At 59.2% G+C, this 27,654-nt stretch overlaps 1 protein-coding gene across 2 annotated transcripts in view; it reads right to left on the reverse strand.

The window, feature by feature from the left end:
• ZNF385C (zinc finger protein 385C) overlaps window positions 1–27,654 on the reverse strand; it is an 86,762-nt gene that overhangs the window by 59,020 nt on the left and 88 nt on the right. For both annotated transcript variants that reach the window (XM_075116854.1, XM_075116853.1), the window contains exon 2: window positions 178–426. In XM_075116854.1, the coding sequence (XP_074972955.1) occupies window positions 178–426 (249 nt within the window). The remainder of the gene's footprint in view (window positions 1–177; window positions 427–27,654) is intronic.

Genomic DNA, 27,654 nt, shown 5'->3' on the forward strand with positions numbered 1-27,654 from the left:
CGACAGCGAGGTGGGGAAGACCCTGCAGGTGAGGCAGACCACCAAGCGACAGCCGCCGAGGACACAACACAGCATTCCTGAACATCCCACGAATCCAGCGCGCCAAGCCCAGCGGGGCAGCTGCCCCAGAGCAAGGGCAGCCTCTGGGCAACCTCGGCCTGATGGGTGGGCTCCTACCTTGGGCTGCTGGCATCTTCCCCTTGTTGAGCTGCTTGAGGCGCTTCTGGTGGGACTTGCCGTTGTAGTGGATCTGCGCCTGCGCGGCCGAGTTGAGCTGGATGTTACAGACCTCGCAGAGCGTGAACGACTGGTGCTTCTTCTCCCGCTTCATGCGCTGCTCGGGCTGGCTCGGCGGGGAGCTGACCGCCTCCACCAGCCGCACCCCGTTCTCGGGGTTGTGGGACGGGCTCAGGGGTCGCTTCATGCCTGCAGGAGGAAGGACAGACCCGCCGTGAGGACAGAGGAACCAGAACAGGGGTCCAGGCGAGGCAGGAAAACCCAGCACAGGTCCCACACCTGTGGGGCACCCAGGCTGCCAGGATCTGGGGGGACTCCCCGAGCCAGAGCAACAGCATTTGCATCTCTGCAAGGACTTGCATTAGGCAAGAAGGCATGAGCAGCAGCATTCCTAGGAGGTTAGTGCTGGAGCAGGGAATAACCCACTTCTTCCAAGATTCTAGCACCAGACAACACTCCTCGTATCAGTTAAAGTCTTTGTATTCACTCCCGGACAGCGCTGTAGCTTGGCCCAAGGCAGAGCTGAGATGGCAACCAACTCTCTGCAGGCAAGAAATTCAGCTGGAAGGACTCGTGCCGCTCTGGGGTCCCGCAGCCCGTCCCCACCGCAGCAGGAGGAGGACTGGCACCAGCACCTCGAGCCACAAGCACTTTCTTGCCTGTGTTAAGCAGGCACCCATCCTGAACGCAGGGCTCTGTGGGACCACCTCGCCTTGGGAGCTCAGGTCCCAGACAGGGACACCACGTGGAAGAGCTGCCCGTGGAAGAGTTGGGGTCAGCCGGGGATGGCCCTCCTGCAGCCTTCGCCTCGCAGACACACTGTCCCCGCTGCCTGACCCCACACTGGGAGCTGGTGGGACATCCAGAACTGAGCCTCGGCGAGGCACGAAGGTCACTCGAGTCCTGCGATCCAGTTACCACCTCGGAGCTGGCAGCTGCCAGTTACAGATACACACAGGCACGCTGCGCCGAGACACCCCAAGGGGCCAAGAGAGGGGTGTCTGTGGGGGGCCAGGACAGGCCCCAAAGGTGCACTGCAGAGACGCCCCCGGCATCTGACAGCCTGAAGCGCCACGTTGTTGCTGCAGCACCCCGGGAAACCTCACCCAGCAGCCCCAGCCCACTGCTCCCTATGGTGGGAGGCTCTGCGCATCCCCTCCGACACAGCTCGCGTTTCCCAGTCCTGCACCCACCCAGCTCAGTCCTCCCCACCCATGTTTGCCGTGGGAGGCGACAGGCTGAGCTCCCCCATGCTCCCCTCTGGTACGAGCCCAGTAATTTCTCCCCAAAAGACGACCCATTGCAACTTGAGCACCCCAAGAAGTGGCCCCAGTTCCCCAGCAGCCCCTCGGGGCTCAGTGGTGAGCCTGGCAGCGGCGTGGGGGGGCTCGGGGGGAGTGGGGCGCTCACCCACGCGGCGTGGGGAGCGCCCGGGGCCGCGCAGCAGAGGGGTCTGGGGGCGCTGGGAGCCGACAGGCACAGCCCCGTGCCCCGACCGCTGCAGCCCCGGCCGCGGCCCCGCGGTGGCGCCCACGCTCCGCGCCCCGCGCAGGGGTCCCGCGGCAGACGGGAGCGCCCCGCTCCCACCGGGGACCCCCAGGAGCCCTGCCCGGGCCCGGGGTGCGGGAGGCAGCGGGGACCCCCCCCCGCCGGGGCGCGTGGGTGCGCTCCCACCCACGCACCCACCCGTGCAGCGAACACCCCCGGCCCCAGCGGGTTTTGCCATTTTCAAGGCACCAGACCAGCCTTGCTCGTTCCAGCTCCCTGGAGGTGACAACAAGCATCTCCCTTAAGAGTTATATTTAGCGAAAAGTAACAGAAGGATTTTCCACGAGCTGTTAATTGATCTGGAGGCAAAAGCTGGGACCCGCAGGGACAGAGGGTGACCCAGGCTGCCCCGACCCCGCTCGGCTCCCAGCCAGCATCACCCCAGGGGATCCCTGCACCCACCGCAGCGCTTGCCACCATCTCCTGAACGAATTAAATGTCATTTTTGCTCAGGGAGGGTGTCCGCACGTGGGGATGGACCAGGACCTGCGCAATATGCTCCAACCTTGAAGCCAGCTGTACATCAGGCAGAAGGTTGGACCAGCCACCCACGGTCCCTTCCAGCCTAAATTACTCCATGAGTAGCCAAATATGTTAGCTATGAGATCCTTAAACTCCTGCTTCACCAGTTAAAATACTAGGCAGCATAACTAAGAGGAGCTTTACATCAAAAATCAGGAAATCTACTTTTTGGCAGAAGGATTCAGGGCGTGCAGCCCTCTGGTACCTATTAACCCTGGACTCTCTCTAGAGACCTCAGGATTTTCCCTGAAGCTCCAGCTTCATCTTTCAATGAGAGCAAAAGAAAACACATAGCCCTTGTGCTTGAGACAACTGAAAAAACTTGTCCTGAAAGGCTAAAAAAACCCCTACATTTTATTTAAAAAAACAGCTACTGTTTTTTCAAATGAAACCTCCCGCACTTGGCATGCCGGGGGCTGGCACATGGCGGGGGGGGAACCGCCCCGCACCAGGAGCGAAGATCTCCGCAGCAGAGCTGCCCCATCCAACTGAACCACATCATCTCTGGTCATTCCCCAAAACTCTCAGCGGCTGATGCCTGATCACACTCAGATGGGCAGAGAGCCCCGCGGGACCCCAGGGAGAGGGCCTTTACCAGAATAACCATTAGCAGAGCAGCCGGAAAGCAGATCTGGGAGGCGATCAGCATCAGGAATGTGAGACGGGGCCTCGGGGATGTAGCGGGACACATGGAGCGCTGGTGGGGATGGGCCAGCAGAGGCAGGTCCCCGGGTGCCCTTGGCATCCTCCCCTCCCCGGGTATTTTTAATGCAATTACATCCCCAGCGCTAAAATTGGAACATTATGTGGACAAAGTATCCCAAAAGTCTCCCTCATCTTAAAAAAGGAACTGCTGTTGCTTTGATTAGATGGCAGCTCCCTGCCCCAGCTCCCGTTGCAGCGTTTAAAAGGTCTGTCCTAATTGCACGCACGCTTGTCTCATTCACTTAATTTCTGCTGCGCCTGTTCTGCTTCTCAGGTGTCGGACCATAAATTTGGTGATTCGTGGCTGGGACAGGTCACTGCACATGTGAGGACCTGCGTCTCCTTGACTGGCGGCTACTTTGGGGCAGATTTCACCTTTTCAGCAAAGCACCGAGGATCTTTGGGGGGGTTATTTGACACCCAGCAGCTCAGTGCGGGCCCCTACCTCAGCTAAGGACCCCAAGAGGCGTTCTTCATGGCCAGCCCAGCCCTCACCCTGTCTACAACATGGTTATGGTACACATGGTGCCCACACAAGGGAAGGAGGGGAAACTGAGGCACGGTGAAGGTTAAGTGACACCCCCAAGGCGACTCAGGGGCTCCAAGCCAAACCCAGCAGCAAGCACAGGGTCACCACATCCCAGCTCCACCGCCCTATCCCACCCCAGGGCCAAGGCAGCCAAGCCTTTGTCTTCTACATGGAGGACTGTGAGCAGCTTCCTCTTTTGGGTGGTCTTCCCAAGGGTCACAGGGCTCCACTGGGATGGGGGGGCTGAGCTGCCCCTCACCCACCTCTGCCCAGATTCCACCTGGCTGATCAACATCAACGACACCTCCCCAGACCCATGAGGCCCCCCCCCCCCCACTGTCTGCACTTTTTCTGCCCTTTGCTCAGAGCTACCAAGGGCTGCGCCAGCCCCGTGGCTGGCCAAAGGCTCCTGCCGGGTGCGAAAAGCTCCCTGACAGATGTCCAAATCTCTCTGAAATAAAAGAAGGTCAGAGCAGCTTGGGTATCGCTGCAGCAGCAAGCGCTGCGTCAAAGTACCCGTCCTCCCACCGCGCAGCGTTTCCAGGACGCGCTGCCCACCCGGCACAGCGAGTCCCCATCCCATCCCCTGCAGGACACTGCTCCTCAGCCCTGGTCCCCAAGCCCCGGGCACCCTGCAGACCCCCCCACAGCCCCAGCCCAGGACTGCAACACTCCAACCTCCGAGTCCAAGGGAGATGTTCCCCTCTAGTCCTGGCTGGTTTTATTGCTCGTGATCACTTAGGCTAACAAATTGATTCTGGGATTGCCATCCCCTCATCCCCTGTCTCTCCCAGCAGTCAGACTTGGTCTCCCCAGCCCGAGCAGCACAGCAGGCTGTCAGGCAGGCAGGTCTGCACAATACGTTCACCATTTTAAGGTCAGTTTTATATTCTTGTACAGTAGCCCATAACCTCAGGTCTCTCCTTCTCTTTCTTTTTTTAATAACACCATAAACATGTTGCAAAAGGCTGTAAAGTGCTGACAAATGTTAGAGAGAATTTAATATCCAGGCATTGAATATCTGAAATAAGAAACACTCTGGTTTAGAGGGTGTATGACAGCAGAGCTTGCCTCCTTTGCATCTGTGTGAGTGGAATGGCAAGAGTGGAGCAAGGCTCTGCTGGCCAAGGACACGCCACTTCATCCACTCCAGGACCTTTGCAGCCACTGGTCCCTTCCCCGGCCACCCCAGTTCAGACCCCCACACACCACACTTCGCCACCAACAGTGAATTCTCCTCCCAGGAGTCAGGCCAGATGCATTTGCACCAGCAGAGCTCTGTCCCAACGCTGGCACTGCCCCCTGGGGACGCTGAATCCCTGGGCTCTGGGGTAACAGTTCAGCTGATGCTACAGCCCAAATTAATTTCAGCCCCTGGTCAACCCTGCCGGGTTGCCTGAACACTCAGGGCCTGGCTTTGCCCTGTCCTTGGCGTGCACACAGCAGTGAGATCCCATTTCCCAAGTCCCCGGCGCCCCCAGGCTCCCTTTGGGGGTCCCCTCCGCAGGCAGCATCCCTGCGGCTGCTCTGTGCAGTCAGTGGACAAGTTTTTGAAGAAGCCCCGTGCTGGAACATCCTTTACTTCAGCTCCTAAACGTGAACCAAACTCTTCAGAAACTACAACCTCCCAATGCAGGCTGAAGAAAGAGCGGTTCCACGCAGACGGGCACCCACAGCTGCCCACGCACCCTGCGAGCACGGGGACGCAGCATCCCTCACCTCTGCAGCCAGGGAGGCTCACGTCTCGGCGAGCCCCTGGGCTGTGCAGGTGGGCCAAGGAGCTCCCTGTGCCACAGCTGGCCACCTTCTGCTGCACAGCTCTGCCGCGAGCTTGCGGGCGGCAGCAGCCCCGGATGCCGGCAGGGAGGAGCGAGGGGGATTAGCGAGGGTGATGCCAGCAGACATCTGCAGCGTGCTGACACATTTACGTACCCTCAGCACGCAAAGGAGGAGCTGGAGCTCGGGGCACGTGGCTGAGGTCTTGCAGCCACCCACCCTCCATGCCTGGGCCCAAAATCTCCAAAAAGCTGCTTTTTAGCAGAGGGAATAGGCTTGCTAAGTGCACATAATAGAAAATAAAAGCAATGGAAGTAGAATTAGTATGAAAGTCTCCACCAACAGCTGTCACAAAGCTCACGTAGCACCCCCCCAGCAATGATCTTATTTGCAGTGGCCCTGTTTGCATTTGCAAAGATGCCCAGGAAAGCCAGAAAATACCACAAACCCTTACCCGAGTGCAACCAAAATCACTGCATCTCACTGCTGGCTCAGTCTGCACTTTTCTACAGGAACTTGCCGTTGGAGCTGATCGCGTGTCCCCATTATAATTGGCTTGGATGCTCAAACTAGGCAATAGTTACACCATGCTTGGAGGTGCAAGTCTCAGCAGGCCAGTCTGAGCCTTGGAGCAGCTCCATGATCCTATCTCTGCCATGCACAGAGGCCAGGTGGTATCAGCACTGGGGAGCCCCAGCTGCGGCCACCCTCTGGGGAGCCCCAGAGCCCCAGGGTGCAGAGAAGCTCAGCTGGGGGGAGGCAGCTGCACCATCCTGCCTTCACATAGACCCCTCACCCCTGGTGCGGGCGATTTCCAGCTGGGTTCAGGACAATGCCTCACTGAAGAGGCAGCACCTGGTGCCCCCAGCCCAGCATGGGGAGGCTCTTACCTGGTCACCAAAGGGAGTGCCAAGCCAAGCCCTGCCCTCTCGCAGCCGCCGAGCCGGCTCCTGCCCGTGTGCTGCAGCCGTCAGGGCACAACAGACCCCCCCCTACACCCGGAGAGTTTCCGACACTTGTCTCATATTTCAAGGAGCACTTCAAATGCTGTTCAATCGCCACTAAATCAGCCCTCATCAGCAGCCTCCAGACAAGAGCCAGGGCGAGTACGAGCTGGGTGCCTACAGCTCAGCAAGTTTCCAAAAAGCCCCGAGCGTCACGCGGGGGAGCGGGCGCCAGCTGGCGGGAGGCTGCACTGGAGGAGCTACCTCGAGCCAAGAGCAGGCAAATGCACCTGACATCAGCTCTGTTGGTGAACGGGGAGATGGGGGAGCTTCCCAGGCTGCCTCTAAGGTCGGACCCAGAAAATTCCCCGGGCAGCTTCATAAAGGGGCACCGCTGGTAGAGGGATGCAAAGGCAACGAGCCGCAGTGAGCACAGGGGTGGCTCTGCCCCCTGGGATGGAGGTGGCCTAAAGAGACCTGCCACGGCATCGAGAGATGCTCTGATGCCCTGGACTAAGAGCTAAGCAGATATGGGCAGACCACAGATTTCAGAGGGCCCTGGCCATACCCACATCACTTTCAGCATTTCATAACAGCATCAAACTAGCCCCCTTCTGCCCCCCCCGGCCCCAACATATGCTCCACTAATGCCAGAGTGAGGCATGTTTTAGGATCAGTGCCTAATCCATCCATTGTCAGAGCAAGGATTAGCATGAGCCAGACCTCCCAAAGAGCTCAGGGATGCATGGTGGCTCCTGTCACGGGGACCAGGGCGCTCAGGGGGCTCAGACCATCCTCAGACCTTGGGTCCAAGCCCCCCAAAGGCCCAGGCTGGCTCTTACCCCTGCTCCCACGCACTGAAGGGCAGCGGGAGGTGCCGCAGCCCCCCAGGCACGCAGAGGGCATCGCACAGGCTCGCCGGAGCTGCTGTGCCTGTCCTCTCGTTTGTGCATCAGAGATCATTGACAGCACAGGGCTGTGTGTCCCCTGAATCAGCAGATCTCAGCCCTGCTCCCAAACAGCGAGGACAGCTAAAACCCAAACTGAAGGAGATGCCATGGAGGGAACAACGCTGCTTTTCTCCTATGGTCCAGAGAATATATCCATCTGCCCCAGGAGCCAAAACCTGGGAAGCGCCTCTCGGGTCCCATCCCAGGGTACCTGAAGCTTCTAAGACCACATCAGTAACAAGTTGATGAATCAACTTCAGCAGGGACCAAACTGGCAGAATGTGGGGTAATGAGAGAGAAAACGTGGTGGCAGGGCAGGCAGGGCACACGGGGTGTGCTTTTTAGAACTATAAATGAGATGGTGCTGGGTCTGGTGAGCACACTGTCCTGGGCACATGCCACAGTCGGGTCCCGTTCCTCCCCTGGGGTGGGTGACAGTGGGGCGGGTGGGCTCCTGGCAGCCCCCAGCAGTGACCCACCTGCTCTCACACCAGCGGAGAATGAAACCAAAGCAAACACAGGCAGGGGATCTGACATTTTGCCCCCAGGGGTTCAGCTGTAAATGTTATCACAGTGTAAGGGAGCAGCAGGAGGGGAAAGATTGAGGCACCAGCAATTCAACATCCCAACCGGCTGCTGCTCCCCCAGCCGCGCCGCAGGCTGCCAGCTGAGGAACGCCTGGCACAGGGCTTGCAGGATCGCACAATCCTGCAGGTTTCTTGTGATCAGCACAAAGATGAGGGCAGAGCCACCCACTACAGACCCGTGGCGAGCAGGGGCTGTGCCTGCCCTCCGTGCAGCTGCCCAGCAGCGAGCCCTCTCCCCACACACCCGTCACACGGTGCCAGAATTCAAGGAGGGCACAGAGCTCCGGGAGGACGCCGGCAGGCAGAGCTGGCTGCCCGCGGGCATCGTCCAGGGCAGGGAGGAGCCAGCAGGGTGGGATCTGAAGCGTCACAGCAGGAGAGGAACAAACCAGGAGATTTAGCTAAGCTTTGGGGAGAAAGCAGGGATGTCACCCTGGCACACCATTAATTACCGGGCATCCACCAGACGAGTGCTGCCCAAAGGGGTCTGGTAGGTGACAGCTCTAGCTGCTCTCCTGCCTCTGCGATTGCTTGCCTCTTAAAATAGACCCAAGCAGTGCAACCCAATGCAGCCACGGGGCAAGTCTTGGCCGAGCTGCTACTTGCTAGCTCTTCCTAGCTGCTACAAAGAGTTTTTTTTCCCAAATCTCCCTGAAATCAAATCCAGACTCCACTTGTGAGGCAGCAACATCTCCTCTAGGCACATGGCTGGCTCCCATCGCCCCAACAGAGCCCTGACCCCTGTGGCAACTCGCACAGACCCATAAACAACAAGGTGATGCCACATGTTGCACAGCTTTGGTGGTATTGGAGCTGCACTGTCCCTCACATGCTGCTCGAGGTAACCCCTGCCCAGCTCCCCACCCCCACTAGCAGGTCCAGGACTCACTACCAGTCTCCACACTCAACTTGCTGGAACTATTTTCCCTTGGAAAATAAAATATAAAGAAACACATTATGCCATGGGGAAAGGTCCAAGCCCCAGCAGCACCTCATGCCCCTCTCGCTGCTCACTGCGGTTATTCCTGGAGATGATTTACCACATGTGCAGGACTCGGAACGAGATTATCACATTAAACATTAAAAGTCCCAGTTCAGAGAGCACCGGCCAGTCGCGCTCCCTCTGCAAAGCCAAACCAAATTTCATTGCAGCTGGGTTTGTGCTAGAGCCACATAAGGCGAGAAAGCAAAGCTCGGAGGCCTCGCCAGGCAAGCACCGCTCAAAGCGTTTGTTCCCAGGCGAGAAGAGACCCTTCCCCAGGGCCAGCATCCCAGCCAGCCCACCCGGGCACACCACCACAGGCTCCATCTCTGAGCCCAGCCACGCGCAGGTACCGTGCCCGAGGCAGCTCTGCCGCGGCCACGCAGCGCGGTCCTAACCCCAGTGCCCGATACTGGGAAAGGGGCTGCCACAGCTCCCAGCGAGCCACCGCCCCCACCGCAAGCGCCAAAGGCTGGGCCAGCAGCAGCCGCCACCAGAGGCGCGAAGCCACGAGCATCGTGGTGGCAGCAGCGGCGGTCGCGTTCCCCACCCACGAGTGCCCCAGCAGGGCAGAGGCGGGGACACCCACCACCACGACTTACAGCAACCGGCCGGGGTCCCAGAGCCCACGGCAAAGGCAGGCAGGGTCTTCCCACCCGGCTCCCCTCACTCCTGCATCTGGTCAGGAGCTTTTCAGGGCAGAAACTGACTTTTAAGCATGTTTGTGGGTAGCTGCTGACTAACGCAGGAGACCTCCAATTTAAGTCAGAGCTATTGCAGGCTACTGTATTACAGCCTAAATTAAATATTTCATAGCACTAAGCAAGTGACATTTGAAATCCAGTCATTGCAGGGGTATCAAATAAAGATATTTGCAACAGGATCTGTTTAAATCCATGTAGTGCTTTGGATCAGTCCATCAAAACAAGCCCATTGCTTTATTAAAATAAAAGTTATCAAACACCCGATCTCATGGAGGAGGCTCTGGAGCCCACGCAGTGGAGCTCAGTGGTTCGGGGGACAGTAAATAAGCTGAGCCCTGCTGACCCACGAGCCTGCCATTAAAGCGTAGCTTTGAGAGCTATTTTCATTAAAAAGTTAAGACTGGCAAGAGACTTTGCATTACTTCCATGACCATATGCTGCCTGTATTTTAACCACTGGGACTGAAATACCGTGTCTCAGCAGAGGCTCTCCCTGCATCTCAAGCTCGCTCACAGAAGAGCTTGAACTCAAGAGGGAGCTGCACCAAACACCACCAAAGCTAAAGCAATTTCTCCCCAGGCGAGGACCACCCCCCAAAACAAAGCAGCACATCAGGACCTACCAGAGCATCGCAGGGGGCCAGGCTGGCAGAGGGCAAAGCAGTCCCTGCCCAGGGATGCCAGGGTGCAGGAGCAGGGAAGCCGAGCAGGACACCCATCCAAAACCTTTGTGAGCTGCTCCCCTCCCCTTCTTATACCCCTCCCAAACTCAGCCCAGCTGGGGCTGCCCTTGAGCTGGGTGTAACCCACCACCGGCAGCTGTTGACAAGGGGATTCACCGCAGCTGAGAGAAGGAAAAGCACCTCGCCAAAAATGAAAACTGCCTCCAAACAGATCTCTCAGGTGCATTACAGGAATTACCACGAGGTTGTTCAGTCATTCTGACAAATGGCCCGTTTCCCTCCCCAGTTAAGCAGTATGCTCGCTGTATAAAAACACACTTTAAAAATGAAACTTTGTCAAAAATATAAGAAAACTCCTTTCATTAACTTCCCTAAAAAAGTGCTTGGAAAGATAAAGGCTGGAGCAGCATTTTCTGCATCGGTCACAGCAGATGTGGCAGAGTACAGGCAGCAGGATCGGGCTTGACAATGATGAACATACGTGTTCAAGGTCAAATTTGGGAAGAATTTGCTTTCCAGCACACGGTTCAGTCCCATGAGCTTCCCTGGGAACTAAAGGCTCCCCGAGGGCTTTGTCACTGGGCCGGCTCTCAGGTCTGCCCTCTGACCGCTGCCCACCGAGCCCTGAACTTTGGCGAGAAGGGGCCAAGAGAGAAAGCCCGAGCGCACCGAAAGCGCAGCACGAGGGGCTGCCCCTCTGCTGATCTGCCCTGGCACAACCTGCCCCAGATCTGCAGCACTTGTCACGGCTCTGAAGTTCCCAAACCTCCCAACTGCCGGGAAGAGCTTGAAAAAGCGTTTCTAGCTGAAAGGCAGATGACAAGTAAAAAGAATCCCAAATTTATTGTTTTCTTAGAATTTAGAGTGGGAGGAAGGAAAATGGGACGACCCATGATTTTTTAATGCCTGCAGTTGGCAGTTCCATATTTAATGTGACAGCAGCCCTTTAAGAAAAATACGTTCATATACAGGACAGAAAATAAATTGGCAAAGCAATTTGCTTTCAAGCCAGCCTGACAATTCCCCACACAAACAGTTTACTGCAGCCTTGGCTGAGCCGCAGTGGCCGGCGCTCCGTGCTGGGCAGCATATAATCTAAGAGTTTAAGGATGCTTCACCGGTTGACAAGCCCATCTGCTAATACTGGAAGCAGTAATTTATCCCAGAGACGCTACAAAGAAAGAGTGGAAGAAATAATTCATTGTGTGTGAGACAACGAGGAGACGCGTTGTCATGTTATCACGCTGACAACCCCACAATACAAACAGAGATGCTTGTTACAGAGTCTGAACCCGGCACGATCAAAAGGATTTCGTCATGCGGGGTAGGAAGGGGGGGAAAAAAAGAAAGAAAGGAAAAGGAGAGCTAAATCAAAGCCTGCACTTACCATTTCTTATAAAAGAAACTTGTGAGAAATGCTTTCTGCAGAGCAATTAGTAACCAGGATCTGAGGCGAGCACCGTGCGGGCAGCACCCCGTGGGACCCACTGCTGCCGCCCTCCTGGGGGCTGTGGGAGCATCAGCCCCATGCCTGGCCTTTGGACCCCACCAGGGCAGCGCCGAGGGGGACGCGGCCACCCCGGCAGTGCCAGGGGGAAGGACGGGTCTGAGGAAGGCAAAGCACGATGGCGCTGGTGCCGTGGGGAGGAGAGGAGCCAGAATCCAGGGTCCAAAAGCATCCCTCACTTCTGCAAGCACCCCAGCCTCATGCCTGGGCTAGGGAGGGACAGTCGGCGCTTGCTGCCTTCGACTAGCAACGCCTCCAGCCAATGCATCCGTAGAGATTATTCTTGCAACCTTTTATTTGTTTCTAGAAATTTGGAGGTGTTTACCAAAACCCCTCCCAGAACCCCCTTCGCCGGCCGAGGCTGGGGGACTGGTCTGAGACAGCCCGGCCATGCCCATCACCGCCGGCTCCGGCGCCTCACCCCTTACCTGAGCCGCCTCGCGGGAGCTGTCCTTCTCCTTTTAATTGGTTTTACTCATTTTTATTAACCGTCAGCAACCAGTTCTCCACCAGGTTTTGCAGCTTTTGCTGGCTGCTCCAAGGCCTTGGGGCGCGTGGCCTGGCTGCCCCAAGGGGGGTCAGAGCCCGGCAGCACCAGCCGGACCGGGGGCACCCCGGGCTCCACGCTGCCAGCAGTGGCTCTCAGGAGGATCCAGCACAGCAGGTATTTGGGTGACGGGGTGACTCATCCCACCCTGCTGCACCCTGCTCCACTGGGGCACCCCGACGCCTCTCACCGGGTCGGAGCACCCGAATGCCGCCGCGGCGCGCGGCAGCCCGGCCCCGCGGCAAAGGCACCGGCAAGCAGCCGGCCCCACGGGGGATTTGCCTCAGCCAGGTAATCGGGGTGTTTGCGTGGATCTGGCAGAATTGTTACACCCTCCAGACCGTGACAAAATCTTGCAGGTGTTGGAAGGGCTCTGCCTCGGGGCGGCCGGGGAGGAATGCGGAGCCATTCCTTGGCTGCTGGGGAACACGGGGTGCACGTTGGTATGTGGGAGCACTTTGGGTCCTCCCAGTCAAGCCCCTAAAGCCTTGAGCCTGCTTGGGTGGTCCCACAGCCCGGGGGGCAGCACAGCATGCCCAAGCCCCCCAAGCCTGGCGGCAGCAAGGACCAGAAGATGCCACTGAGGGGTTCCCCAAAATCAAGGGGGGCGCCAGGGTACCGTCACAGAGCTGCGCGAGCGGGAGCTGCGCTGCAGGAGAGCTGGCCTTCAGCCTCAGCTCACATCTTGAAAGGCTGACTTGTCTGTGAACCGCTGGGAAGCCATCACTGACAGGCAGGGAAATTAAACGGGACAGATGATAATTAATTGTCCATGTCTTTCAGTGTCTCCTGGATATGGACTAATGAAGTTATACGTTACTCGCTGGCTAGAGAACAGAAGGAAGAATAAAAAAGTTTTAGAGCTCAGCTTTAATCAGTTCGGTGATAAGCGTGGCCTGAATTAGTCACCTCCTCTCCGCACGCTGTTTTGGTTATCTCCAAGCTCGGCAGCCTGTGGCTCCCGCGAGCTGGATGGACTCACTCCCCGGCTTTTGCAGCACCAGGATAAAGTTGCAGGAACCCAGTCGCTGCAGCATGAGCATCCTTTGCTGTAGCAGAGGTCACTGGTGTCAGGAGAGAAGCACGTGTGTCCAATTAAACCAAGAAACCTTTGCTCTGAGAAGGCCAAAAGGCAGCAAGTGTTGGCTGGCAGCGCAGGTGGCAGCTCTAATATTTATTTGGGCAGCACCATTAACGCTGTTTAATTGAGCTGTAGTAGGTCAGCTTTCCTGTTCGAAAGGAATTCGTAAATGGACTCACGAAAAGTTACTTGTCTCCCCGCCATGGAAAACACGTGGACATGGGCTGCGAGCAGCCGGCCCCGGGCACGCATTGCCGCGCACGGTACGCGCTGCAGACGGCTCGCTGCAGGGGCCGGGGAGGCTCCAGGCAGGTTTGCAACAGCACAACGCTCAGGTCCCATCTCAGGCTTGGCTGGCGCAGGAGGAGGGACCAGTGATGGGACTGGGACTCACTCCCCACGCTTAGGGAAATTTTGCCTGTTTCCTTTCCCGCTCCAGCGCCGGTGCCCTGGGGCTGCAGCTCTGCACCCGCTCTGCACCACCGCGCCAAAGGGGACAAGGAACCCGTCACTGCCCTGTGCCCAGGACAGAGCTTGAGAGGTTACGGGGTCCCCACAGGGTGCTGGGGCACCTGAGCCTCTCTCAGCCCCATGCAAGCCTGGGCACCCGGTGCTTGCCTCCCTCCCGCACATAGGTGAATGGGAAAGAGCTCCCTCCTCTGCTGCTCACCTGCCTCCCACATCACCCCGCACGCGTGACACTGCGATTGCTGCAGCGCTGTCACCACAGGGGCTGCCTTGCTGTGACACGGGGGTGATGGCAGGGCTGGGCACAGGCAGGGCAGCTCACATCAACCCCTGTGCTCAGCCGATGGGCAGCACGGGAGCCACGGCTGGAGGAGAGGCTGGTTCTTCTGCAGGGGTACTCCCAGGGTGAAGCTTGGGAGCTGCTGTTCCTCCAGCCCGGTGCGAGACACAGCCCTGTGCTCGGCGCTGCCTGCCAGCAAATTCCAGGCAATGGGAAACACGGCGGCGAGGTGGCCCGGGCAGAGGTGCTGGCAAGTCCGCCCCCCGGGACGCACGGCCGCCAGACAACACAGCCCGTCCGTGCCAAGGGTCTGGGTGTGTTCATGAGTGGGCGCAGGGCCACCCTTGCACAGGGGATCGGGAGACGCAGCCAAGGCACGGCCCTGCAAGGCTGCCTTGGGGGTGTGTGCTGCGGCCGGCATCCCAACGGGAACCCCAGCAGCCAGAGCTCACCGCTCCCCCGGGGCAAGCATTGCTCCCAGGGGGATGGGAGCCGGAGGGGCAGCACACACCCCAGAGGCATGTGGGAGAGGGGCTCCTCCTTTTGGCCCCAGCACACATGCCCCCACGCTGGCTGCAGCCCTGCACGCTACCCAGATGCTGGCTAAGCGGGGAGGGCGGCTGGAGCATCGCCGAGCGGCAGGCGCGCACCGTGCCAGCCCTGCGCCAGGCAGCAAGCCCTGCAGCGCCCGTGCCCCGTGCCTGCCCCGCCGAGCCCGGCGCTGCCCCGGCACCGATCGTGGCCACCCAGGACCCCAGGCACGCGGGGACGCGAGCAGAGGACAGCGGCAAAAGGCTCCTCGCTGCTGGCAGCTGGCAAGAGGTGGAGGCGTTGCTGTTATGAAAACATGCGAGGGCTGTGTCTGAAAACATTGCGAGGAGCCAGCTACATAAATAGGCCCTTTATGGCTCTTTCCTGCGCTGAGACAGGCCCTTTCACTTGTGCTTGGCTCCGGCACGGCGGGGTTACTCGGCTAAAAGAGCTCTTCGTGTTGGGCGCGGGGGGAGACAGGGAGGCACCAGCAGCCAGGGAGGCTGAGAGCCGCGGCGCTGCAGGGCTGCCCGGCCCAGCCCCACCACGCCGGCACCCGCCTGGGATGGGAGAAAAGCTGGTTTGGGGCAGGTCAGACGAGAGCAGCGATGGGGACAGCCAGGTCCCCAACCCAGCCGGATGGGCATCAGAGATGCCATGTGATGCCCGGCCAGGAGCATCCTGTGCCTGCCCTGGGGCATCCCTCGTGGCGAGGCTGGGCTCCAGGACAGGACACCCCCAGTGCCAGCTGGTCCCCTCTAGCCCTGGCGGCATGGCACGAGCAGATTAAGGCCCATCCATAGCCCTGTCCTGTGCTGTTTTGCACCACACCCAGAGAGGCCCCTGCTCCATGCGTGCAGGAGTGATTTGCAGACTCAGGCCTACCCCACAGCTTCCAGCTCCCTTCTCCCCCGCAGCAATGACCCCCACGCAAGAGAGAGCCTCTTCCAGGGACGGAGCAGCCGATGCTGAGCTCCTCACAGCACCACGCTCTGCTGCCTCCCGCTCCCCGGCCCCGCAGGCTCCCTGGAAATGGGGCTGTGCAGGGAGCTATTTCTGTCTGGAGGCTCCAGCAAAGTGACACCCACCTGGCCCCCCCAGCAGCATGGGAGGCAGCCCTGCCAGCATCCATCCCTCTGCGCTTGCAGCTGCAAATATGTTGACACCTGAGCAATAATCTCTTTCCTCATCCAAGATGCTCTGGGGCAAATGGCAGAGTGAAGCGTGCTGCAGCCCCCCAGGAGAAGGCTCCTGCTGGCACCCGGGTAAGAGGGCAAGCAGGAGGGGACCGGGGCTTCGCCAGGCCAGGGGAATAAACTGTGTTATGGGGGGAGCCCGCAGCCCTGGCTCCCACCGTACGCCTTCACAGGCAGGTTTGCAGCCCTGACTCAGTCCTTTCTCAGTTTTTCCAGGTCACAGACTTGAGAAAGAAGCGTGGCAAATCCCAGCTCTCCAGCAGGATTTTCTGCTTGAAGGACAAGAGCCTCCAGCTCAGGTGATGCAGGCAGGAGGCAGCTTTGCTTTCCCAAGTCCCAGGAACTCGGATGTGCCTCCACCGTCATCGCCCAGCCACAGTTCCAACCCCCATCACCCCTTCCCGAGCAGGGGGTTCTCCCGCCACCCCAGCACCCCATGGAAAGCGGCTCGTGTCCCTAAGCAGGAGCTGCGATGCCTGTGGCGAGGGTCCGGGGCGCAGTGACCCGTGCTGTCGTGGGACACGGGCAGCAGCTGCTCCGCTGCCGCCACCTCCGCAGGGAGCGCACCTCGCCCGCAGCATGCAGACGCCATTAATTAGTGGTTTCGTTAGGGAGTCGTCAATAACTGAGCACCTCCGGTGCCCGTAGAGCGCGATGATCCACCTGGTGTCAGAAGCTGCGCGTGAGGCAGCAGTTCTTTATTTCTTGCAGCCACATCTCTTGAACGCGATTACAGTTCCGTTTGTGCCCCCTCAGCAGCGAACGTCCCCCCAGTGTGGGAAAGCTGGTGACTAAAGCAGCGGGTGAATGATTAGTGACTCAGCGGATAATTTTGCTCATCTTGTGGCTTTTTTTAGCACAGGGCGGACAGAGCTCGCACGGCAAACCCTCGCCCGGCACCGCCACCGCTCCCGCCCCCCCAGGCACCGGGCTGCCCACCTGCGCTGGGGAGCTTTTGCAAACAAGTGTCCGCTTGATGCGGTTCTCCTCTGGAAAACAGGGAGGAGAAATCAGACAGTGCTGCCAAAGGCTTTGGCTTTTTCTTAATTCTCCCTTTTAGTTCTTCCTTTATGGCCCGGGAAAAGGGAAGGGCAGTGCCACAGCCCCGGTTAGCCGGGAGGCGCGGGCAGCCCCGGCAGCGCTCGCTGCGCAGTTCATGCTGCGCTGGAGCTGACCCGGCAGCAGCTCTTGTCAAGAGCAAAGCACTAAGCTCTTGTCTTAGTGGTAACCGATGTCTGAAAACACCAGGTGCCGGCTTGAATTAACAAGCTCTTCGAGCTGGAATTCTGTTGTGAAACAAGCCAATGACGGGGCGAATACTGCTGGAGGGAACCTCTGCCCGGGCCACCTGCAGCAGCAGCGTGGGGGCACCGGCCCTGCCCAGCCTGCACGGGCAGCCCAAGGACCGCATGAACGGCCACGTCCCGGGGGGCTGGGGATGGTGACAGGGATGTGCCATGAATTTCTTCTCATCTTTACAGACAAGGCAGCCGCAGCACATCAGCCGCCCAAGCGCTGAAGCCCGACGTGGTGGGAGATGCTCCAGCCCTGGGTGGCTCCGTGCCCGGCGGTGCCAACCTGGCTGCCGGCATTTCCAGACCTCTGGGTGATCCGTGCAGGAGCAGAGGTTGAGGTCCGCACCCTTGGCACTGCCACCGCACCTGCACAGATCCCCCTCCATCCCGGCTCAGCCAGCCCCAGGTCCCCTGTGCCACCTCCCTCGCACGGGGCCTTTGGCAGGTGGTCCCTGCACCAGCGAGACCAGTGCAACCAGTACACCCAGCGCCGGCCGCTCCCGTCTCCCCTGGAGAGCTGCTGGTGATGACGGCAGATGGTCACCCAGCGTCACCAAATGCTCTCATGGGCTGGACTGACGCGGCTCCAAAGCTGCTCCCCGGGGCAGGCAGCCCCAGCCATCGGGGGGAATTGCCGCCTCCCCAAAGCGGCTTCGTTCTCACTCTCCTTTAATGACTTCCCAGCTGCTTCCCCATTTTAGCTGATAATGGGACTTCACTATCTATCTGGGTTTTAGAGTTGCTTGCCTTGTTCAAGCTGAAGAAAATCAATTCCCCTCTCACTCAAGTCTTTCCAAGACAGATGAACTGAAGATTGCGCCTGCCTGAGGAAAATATTTATTCAGTCTGGGAACAGATTTACTTTTGAACCTTCTATAAATACAGCTGAGGGCACCAATTTAATCCCTTACCAGAAGACCTAATTTTATTTGTTTTATGTTTTAAAAAATCCTCCCTTTTCCAACGCCTTGTCAGCAGGTGATGAAAGGCAGAAATTTTGGCACCCGCCTCAGCAATAGGCAGAGGGCTCCAGGCCGCGGCCACGGGTGCTGGGGTGCCCGTGCGCGGTCCCGCTGCAGCACAGGGCTCGGCGGCGCTGGGGAAAGGGTGAGACCCCTGCCCTGCCGAGGTTTGGGACCTCTGGGGACTTCCTGCTCTTGAATACTGATTCGTACCCCATAGAAGTGCTGCCAGGGGCCGGGGCAGGCAGGGAGAGGCCAAATTCTCCACAGAGGCATCTTTGTGACCCTGCCTGCCCTGCCCGCACAAGGCATCCCTTGCTGGGGGCAGAGCCCACCGCCCTGCTTGCGGCCGCTGCACAACCCCACACATGACCCTCTGCAACCCCGCCAGCACCGGCAACCGCCGTCCTGCAGCCACATCCCCGCCGTCCGCGCAAGCCCCCCCGCCATCGGCCGCCCTTCGCTCCGTCCGCAGCCAAAACAGGCTTCGTGCAGCGCCATGCTAATTAGTATTCCAGTGGGACGGCTCTTTATTAGCGATGCAGCTGGCACTTTGCCGTGAGCCAGCACCTCTCCCCGTCACCCTCCCCGGGGAGGGACCCTGCTCAGGACTGCGGCTCCACGCCGGCCGATACCCCCCCCCAGGCCTCAGCGCAGGCAGCTGCCTCCATCCACCCCAGCCCGCTGTCACCTGTCACTTCACAGCCAGCGTTATCTCTGGCTGGGGCTGAGAGGAGTCGGGCTCCTCGCAACCAGCACAAGGGAAAAAAGCTCCTCCTTTAGCTGGGTGTGTGCGGGCGGTGGGAAATTGCCCCCCAGGGCACTCGTGGGGGGGATTCTGCCACCGCCTTCCTCGCCAAAGAGAGGATTTACCCAAGTCCTAAGGAGGGGAAATGTTCCCAAGGATGAATTAAAAAGCTTTCCCACTGCTAAGCAGAGGCCAAACCCGGGCAGGTGCTGGAGCCAGAGCCCCTCTCGGCGCTTCCCGGGGCCGCGCTCACGCAGCCCGGAGCACCCTTGCCTGCACGGAGCAGCGCGGGCACTGCAGCAGTGCTGGCATCACACGAGCATCCGGAGGCGCCGGTGCCTGCTTGGTTCCTGTAAATCCCTTTGACTCATCCGCTGCCTAAACTGGCACTCACCCTGCCCTGCGAGCTCCCAGCCCCGCAACGCCGCGTGCCTTCCCGCGGTAACGGAGCAGCACAAATCACCTCTCTTCCATGTCTGTCCGGGGAGGCGAGATATCAGTGTGGGTTAAAACACTGGGGTGCCTGCCCCCGGTCCCTCCCCGAGCCCCACAGCAGCTCCCAGCCAGGAATGAGCTCACATGTGGCCACGGGTCCAACAGCCTGACCCCCAGCTTGGACGAGGGGGTTGCTGTGTTCCCATTTGAAAGGCCACCTGCTTCATCCCCACCCCACGGAAGGCTCCTCCAAAGGCACAGTGTGCCCTACACCACGACTGGCTCACTAATTTGGCACACTTATTAAATTGCTATTATACCTGTTTGCTAATTACCTCCTCTGGAAACAGGAGAGGACAGAAATTTGACATTGAGCTGTGAAAATCTGCAACCCTACAGATGCTGGCTGAGCCTGGGGTGCCCAGCGGGGCTGGAGGGCGAGCAGGGGACTGGAAACACGGCGGCTGCTGAAGCATCCCTCCCTGTCCCGCCAGCCACAGCCCCACAGTCCGACTGCTGCTGCCACGCCGTGCTGCTGTGGGATGGGGAGCAGTGACCCCAGGAGCCCCGGTGAACCCCCGGCACCACATCCCTGGGGTGTCAGAGCTTCCCTTCCCGCACCCTGCGCCTCCCAGAGCACAGATTAATCTGGGCATGCTTTAATCCTCTAAAGCCCTTTCGTAACAGTGCTAAAAAATAAGCCTGGAGACTTCCTAACGCTTCTTGAAAATTTGGAGTTGGGATATTTATAGGCTCTGCCCTTGTGTGCGACGAAGCGCACCTGGCAATGGGCGGGAGGGCTCTGCTGCTGGGGGGGGACCCCTGCCAGGCCCCCCAGGGTCGCCCCCTCAGTCCTGCCAGGAGCCCGCTCTGTGCCGCTCCCCCATCTCCCGCCGGCTCAGTAACAAGCTTCCCTTGTTCGGGATTTTAATGTTTTTTTTTCCTAAAAACATTTCAGGGCTCCTTAGCAGAAACTCCCAACTCCCAGCGCACAGTCAGGCTCTGTGCTGAGATGCCTCCAGCACTTCAAACAAATGCAAAGCAGCAGCGCTCCCGACCAAGATAAACAGTGTCTGTGCATGCATCCCCTGCAGCACGTGTTCCCTGGGAGGGCCAGGGCAGGGTGAGGGGAGCAGATGACAGACAGACAGAAAGAAACAGCAGCAGTGACACTTCAGGAAACAAAAAAATACAGCCTGGAGGAACACAGACTCACCTGGGCTGTGGTTGTTTCTCTTCCCAATAAACAACTGACACCCCCCCAAAGGCTGGGGGTGTGTGGGGCGACACGCTTGAGGCTCCCGGCTGCTCTGCTTTGCTCTCCAGGAATGCAACATGAGGTGTGTGTCCCCAGGGACCGCCATGGTCCCCATCAGCATCTCCTCCACCAGGCTCGGCACATGGATGAAGGGCTGGAAAGGCCCTAGAGAACCGATTCCCCTCCAGAGGTGGGTCAGATGCTGCTGGGGGATGAGGTCCCACTGTCTGCAACCGTGCAGTGAAATCTGCTTCGGCGATGAGCAGCGCTCGGGCCAGCCCAGCCCTGCCAGAGGCATGGCTTTAGGCAGGGGCTCACAGGGCTGGCATTGCCCCTGGCAGGGACAGGGCATTGCGTCCTCCGCGCCAGCCCTGACACCTCTGTCTGTCCCAGAGCAGGGTTAAAATATTAATTCTCAGCCGCCATTCTTCTTTTTTATATCTTTGTGACTTGCAGATTAAATGAGGAGAGTGCAACGGGCAGTGCTGGTGCTGGATGAAGGAGCGACAAAAAGCCTTCAATTATTTCTCTGCTAACATGGTGGGAATTCTTGCTGAAGATCCATAGCCACAAATTGCTGCCTGGGCTCACCAAGAATTACTGAAGCACAGTCATACGGGGAACCAAATGCCAAAGCTCTGCGCAACGTCGGGTGCTAGAAATTACCCACATCCACAAAAACCCTCAGGGAGCTGCTTGGTCAGGGCCACAGAGAAACACCTGCCCACAGAGCTCTGACCCCGTCTGCAGGCGCTGAAGCAGCCCCTGCGAGCACAGGGGCTGTTCAGTGTCACTGTGCCTCAGGGACGGGATGCGCCGCGCCGGGCAGAGCCAGGATGCTCATGCTCTTTGGCGGCGGGGCTGCTGCCACCTCCCCTGGGGAAGCAGAGGCCACGCCGCACCGGCCAGCTGGATGGCGATGGGACAGGGCAGCCGGGCGAGGGGCTCCCTGGCTGCTGGCAGGGAAGAGTGATCAGCTCCCCCGCACACATCCCTCTTTTGCAGGGACGGAGCTGGCTGCTGCAGGAGGCTCCTGCTCCACTCGCCAGTGGGAGCATTGCGCGAGCCCTGGCAGCCCGCAGGCTGCGGCCAGGCACACGGAAACCCTGGGAAACCAGCCCCTCCGAAGGCTTGTGGCAGGGTCCTGCCATGGGCACCACCCCTGGGAACTGCTGCTGCCCGGAGGAGGGAGCTTGAAGTGTTTCAAGACCAGAAATCCCTCCGGGCACACCTCGCCCGCCTGCGGCCGGGATGAATCCCCAGGCGGGATCGGGCCAGGACCTGTCCAGCTCCGTTCCTCTTCCGAAAGCAGCTGGCCAGGATGCTGGGGTCCCGCTCTGAGGTCTGGTTTCCAGTAACCACTCTGGTGGCCCTTGGCCCCTCTGCCATGCCGGTCCTGGGCTCGGTGGGGGCCAGGGAACAGCCGGATGGCCAGGGCAGCAGCACCGCAGCACCTGCAAGGCCCAGGTCAGCAGTCCCTCATCTCTTCTGCTCCAAGAGACAAAGGGAAAAAAACAACCCCAAAAAGCTCTTGGCCCTTTGCTGTGCAGTTTTACAGAGGTGACCTGCTGCTCCCCGCTGCAGTGGGCTGCGGTACTTTTCCCAGTTCAAAGGCAGCAGAGGTCTCAAAGAACTGGGAGGTGAAAGGAAGGTGAGAAGCAGCCTGTGATCTTACGCTAGCAAAACCCACTCCACCTTCAACAGCTCCTTCATCCCCCGCCAATGCGGAGCAAGAGCAAGTGACCAGAGGTCAGAGCCAGAAATACCCAAACTGGAAATGAAGCGCTGGGCACAGCCCTGCGCGGCGGGCGGCTGGTGGCATCTGCCCCGGATCCCTCCCAGAGATGCCCCAGCCCGTCCCCTGCCCAGTGGGTCCGAGGCAGACTCCTGCCCGCAGGCAGAGGAGTTGGCAGAGCTCGCTCTGCCAGCCTAGGCCAAGCTACAGGAAAGTGATAAACCCCACATTTATTGTCTTTCACCCCTCCCAGCATTACAGGGCTCCTCGACCTGCTGACACCGGCTGACTCCCACGTCCTCGGAGACACACCGTGTTGGGCTGGGAGCAGGAGGAACACTGCACTGAGCGGGTCTGGGGGACCGGCAGGGCGCAGATGCCTCACACGGACCAAAGCCAGCACCACCTGGGCTCCCTCTGGACCACCAGCTCCGCCTGGTCCAGGAGGGGAGGAATCCAGCCCAGTGCGGGGGATCCATTCGGATGGAGCCAGGAGTACCTGGAGCAAGATGGCAGCAGGAGCCATGAAGGACCTTGGCAAAGGACCCTCCGCTCCCCACGGCCACGCTGAGCGGAGCCCAGCAGCCCCCGTCCCACAGGCACCTCCCCTCCACAGGGGGAAAGCATCTCTGCAACCAAGCCCAGAGCCCATGGAGTATGAAATGACAGCCTGGGCTCGGAGCCAAACCGAGCAAAACCCAGATTGGTTTAATTCGTCCAGAATCAAACCTGACGGCTGAAGGAGCTCGTAGGAGGTGGCACGGACACCCTGCCTCCTTGGCACCCTGGCTGCTGCAGCCGTTACAGAGGCTCGTGCAGCCGGAGCAGCTCCTGTCTTCAGGCAGATACGGGCATGGATTAGGACTTAACCTCAAAATGTTCCCCCTGCAATTTCCAAGTGATCTTTCTTATCACCTAATTAAAAAATTTCCATAATTAGGCCAGGGAAAATCACAGCTCAGGAACGTTCCCATTTCAAAGCAGCATAGATCTGTTCTGCACTGAGGGCTTGGAGCCCCAGCCGGAGCCAGACTGCCCCCACCCCACCAGCACCGGGGCTCAGCCCCGACTTGCCCCATTCGGGCTCTGCAGCCCCAAGAGCTTTACATCCCACAGGGAAGGGCCTGGCCCATTGCTCGGTCCCACAGGAGCCAGGGTCCCCACGCTGCTCCGCTGCCGTAGCCGTGGCACGGGAGCCCCCGCGTGCGGGCAGCACCTCCCCAGGGCCCCGCGAGAGCCCCCGCTGCCGCCAGCCCCTCTCCCTGGCACTCGGCCGGGTATTCATTCTGGAAAAAAGGCTGTTTACGTTGCAGGGGGAAAAAAGTGGTGGTTTTTTTAAAAAAAAAAAACCAAATCCAACTATAAACGGCCCTCTGACAGCAGGGGGATCTTTCCCCGCCTTCAGGCCCTGTGAAGGCGGGGGTGCTCAGGGGACCCCCCGCTCTGCCCCACGGCTCTGCAGAGCAAAGCCCCCCACCGCCCGTAGCCCCGGGGTGCTCAGCGCCTGTCCCCTGCCCTGGGCCAGCCCCACCGCCCCAGCCAGGCTGACCCCACCAGCAGTTTGGCCGTGGAAGACGAACGTAATGCCTCCGAAAGACAAAACCCTGCATCCACGGCATCCCGGGGAAGGCCGGCAGAGCTCCCCATGGGAACGGGTCCCTCCCTGGGTACGTCCCATGCCCACAGAGCAGCTATGGGCTCGAGGAGGCTCGGGCTCAAGGAGGCTCCTTAAATACGCAGGTTCCCTTTTACGACTTGGAAGTAAATTGTTGTGGTTCTAATAAAAAATGAGCACTTGCTACCATGCAGCCGCAGACTGGATTTCCTTGAGAGCACAGATATAATTCTTGACAGGGGCTTCCTGACACATAAATTATGACGCTATTTTGGAAGCAATCTCAGAACATCAGACTAAGAAACAGCCTTTGTACATCACAATATTGTTTCTAAATTGACAAATAGACCCTCATGGGCTTCATCACTCTGCTCTGGGCACACGTTTTTCCATTTTTATTTTCCCTAGGAATGATTATGGGGCTGCAGAACTGCGGGGTCTGGATTCGGAGAATCCAAACACCAGCCCCAACTGAGCTGAGAAAGAGGAAAAGTCGCTCGATGGGATGTGGAGCTCAGAGAGGGGCTCTCTGTTCCTGTGATGTTTAAGCCAAGCCCACTTTGGAGACTGCCCCGTGCTTCCAGGACAGGTTTGCTTCCAGTCCTGGAAATTCAACAGTGTAAAGCAACTTGATTAACATGCTCAGTGCTCAATTGAGAGCATCTATACAAAGGTCCTTGTTTATTCAGGAGTAAACTTATACTGTGAACTTTTAGAAATATGTAGACCTCCTCAGAAATGCCAGATAAAAGCCAAAGCAAGGGGGAGATCTCCAGAAATATACCAAAGAACTGTCCCAAGACCAGGGTGCCTGTACCGGCCACCAGTCAACGTTCAAGGATGCTGGGGCAATCCTTGAGTATTTTGTGGTTGGAATGGCTGTGGACAGCCGCAGCCGGGCAAGCCCCTGGCGCTGCTCTGCCGGGGCTGTGACATCGCTCCAGGCTTCGCTCGGGAATGCTGGTCCCAGCGCTGACCCGCAGGGATGAACAGCAGGAGGATGCGGGTGGAAAGGGCTGGGACAGCTCTGCCCCAGCCGCACCTCGATGGGAGCCTCGTCCTATGCTGCCTCGGCGGGGTACGCCAGGCAGCCAACACCAGCCACAAACAGAGAGCACAGAGAGGGAACCAGCCCCCAAACACACAACCCGGCAGGGAGCACTGCAAGCGGGAGAGGAAACCCCGCAGTTTTGGGTGCGACGTTGCTGTGCATCCAGTTCAGTTTTACGCCTCAGGTTCTGCGGTATTTGTACTCTTTCCTGCCAGCAAAAATAGACTCGGCACATCTGAGCTGGGTGTCTCGCCTCTTCCTGCTGGAAGAGACAGGAGAAGCCAGGCAGGAGGGGAGGGACGGAGAGGTAGCCCCGATCCAGCCGGCAGCACATGCTCAAGCAGGATGACCCCTCCTTGCACGGGTTCACTGTCGGCCTTTGCCAAGCAGCCGGGCCCCCAACCATCGCCCACTGTGGCTGGGACACACGCGTCCAGCGGTGGGGATGAGGCCCTGAGGCCAGAAACCCACCGGCCCCACAAATATTTCTTATTCTCAGGACTATTAAACCAACTTGCTGATTTATCCATACTGGAGGCTGGATGTTTCATCAAAGCCAAACACAAGCAGCCAGCAGCACGAGCAGCCGGCTCCAGGGACTAAGCTGAGCAGAGTGCGATGCAAGAGCTCAGGGATGCTCAAGCACAAGATGCACAGTGGGAAGTCACAACTCGGTGTGATGCCACTGCCCTGATAAACGTAGCAAAGCTCTCTACATCTACATACAGGGTCCACATCCAGGACTATACATTTTTTTCTTTTAATGCACACAGCAGATTACAGAACAAGCAAGAAACTCCACAGGACTCTGCTACCGGCCCAACCCTGAACCCTACATGTGGCAGGAGTTTCTCCTCAGCAGAGTCACACCGGCAGCTACCGAGGGACCAGAGCAGTTCCTCCCATCCCCACGGAGCTGTTTCAGCCAAGTGACAAACAGCACTCAGAGAAGCCGATGCCAGGCTGGATGCTCCATCAGAAAACACCTGCATCCACTTAAAAAAAAAAAAAATAGTCAATGATGGTGGATTTAGCTTGCATTGGCTGCAGAAACTCCTGGCCAGGCTGGCAGCCGGGGACAGAGCCTCATTTATTTGCGGACTGTCACATACAGCAGCACTGCCCATTGATGCTATTTTCAGGCACCATGCCCCACATGCGGACACAGCGACTTACACAAAACGTCTCAGCTCCCCGATCAGACATCCCAGATAATCAGGGAGATGAAGATGATTTTTGCGCAGTGCTGAGCAGCACAAGGGCAGCTCCTGCCTCATGTTTGCACTGAAAACCGCTGCCTTGCTCCGCTCAGGGCAGAGGGTGCTGCCAGCTTGCATGGGACCCGCGGGCACGTCCAGCCCTTGCAGGAGCAGGCAGCTCAAGCAGCGAAGTGGCAGCAGAGGTGATGCTGATCCCCTTCACAGCGGTGAATTAAGCTAGAAGCCCCTTAAGGCTCCCAGGAGTGCAAAGCTGGGCCCTACACCCCTTTCCTTCATGCAGAATCATCTCCTGTGTTTAAGATACACTTTTTAAGTCTGAAAACAAAAAGCCACACGGGCTGGGGAGAGCTGGGAGTTCAGATTCCGTGCAAGAAGTTGTTTTCCCACATGCACATTCAGGGTGATGGGCACTAACAGCCCTGCCGCTGCCCTGCCAAGGGCAGCCACCGGCACAGCCCTGCTCTCCGGGATCCGCAGGGTTTGCTCTCGGGCAGAGGAGAGCTCCAGCCCTACCCCACCCGACGCACAGCTTGTCAAACCTTCAGCGATAACTCACTGCTGCTTCGAGTTAATAGCAAAGTATATTGATAAAAGCTAAGGAGACAGCGGGCCATCTTACGGTTGAGGATGCCACTTCTGCAGCCAAGTTCACTCCGGCTCGGCGGGTTACCCTGCAGGCGCATGCCTGGCCAGGAGGACCCTGCTCTGCCCTGGGCTGCAGCCACCCCGAGACACCTCTCGCTGCCCACATCGCTAACAGAAAGCCCTTTTGTAAGGCTCCAGTAAAAGTCCTTTTCTTTAAAAGCTGAGTACCCCTTGTGGAGACAGCCAGAAAGCCTCGGCTCCATTTCCAGCGCAAACCTCTCCGCGCCTCAATCAAAGCAGGGACGCGAGCAGCCGATGGGCACCCTGCGGCCGAGCCGCGGGACACGCGGGGTGCACCGCGCACCCCGACACCCTGAGCGGCGCAGCGGGGCCCGGGTGGCGCCCACGGCCACGGCCCCACCGCCCGCCTGCCCCGCTCACGCCGCACCCCCCCGGCCGTGCGCCGGCACCTCGGCAATCACCGCCCGGGCCCAGGCGCTGCCGGCAGACCCAGGCCCGCCGCACACGCGTGGGGGCTTGCGCGCCGTGCGCCCCGATGGCGCGGACACCTTGGCAGAGATGAGCTGGGGGACGCCACCGCCCGCCACGCACCCCCGCGGGTCCCGCTCGGCGCGGGAAAGGCGGCCCCACGCAGGGAGAAGGGGCTGCAACCGGGGCTTCGGCAAAGTTCCTCTGCAGAAGTTTCGCTCCTGACCCGACACCTCCCGCGGGGGAGGTCAGCGGGACCGGGGGCTCCGCCGCCCTCGCCCCGGTGCACGGCGCTGCGCAGCCGGGCTTCCCGCTCCCAGGCGCCGTCGGCGAGAGCCGGGATGGAGACGGGGGTCCCGGAGCGTCCCCCCGGGCAGGCATCCATCCCTTCTCCCGACTCCGCGCTGTCTCCCCAGCGCATCCCCCCGACCCCCGCCCCCCGCCGATAACTTTGCTATGGCCGCACCTCTCCGGGCCCGCGGCCC

Source organism: Phalacrocorax aristotelis, chromosome 23 (assembly GCF_949628215.1).
Source record: "Phalacrocorax aristotelis chromosome 23, bGulAri2.1, whole genome shotgun sequence".
NCBI lineage: Eukaryota > Metazoa > Chordata > Aves > Suliformes > Phalacrocoracidae > Phalacrocorax > Phalacrocorax aristotelis.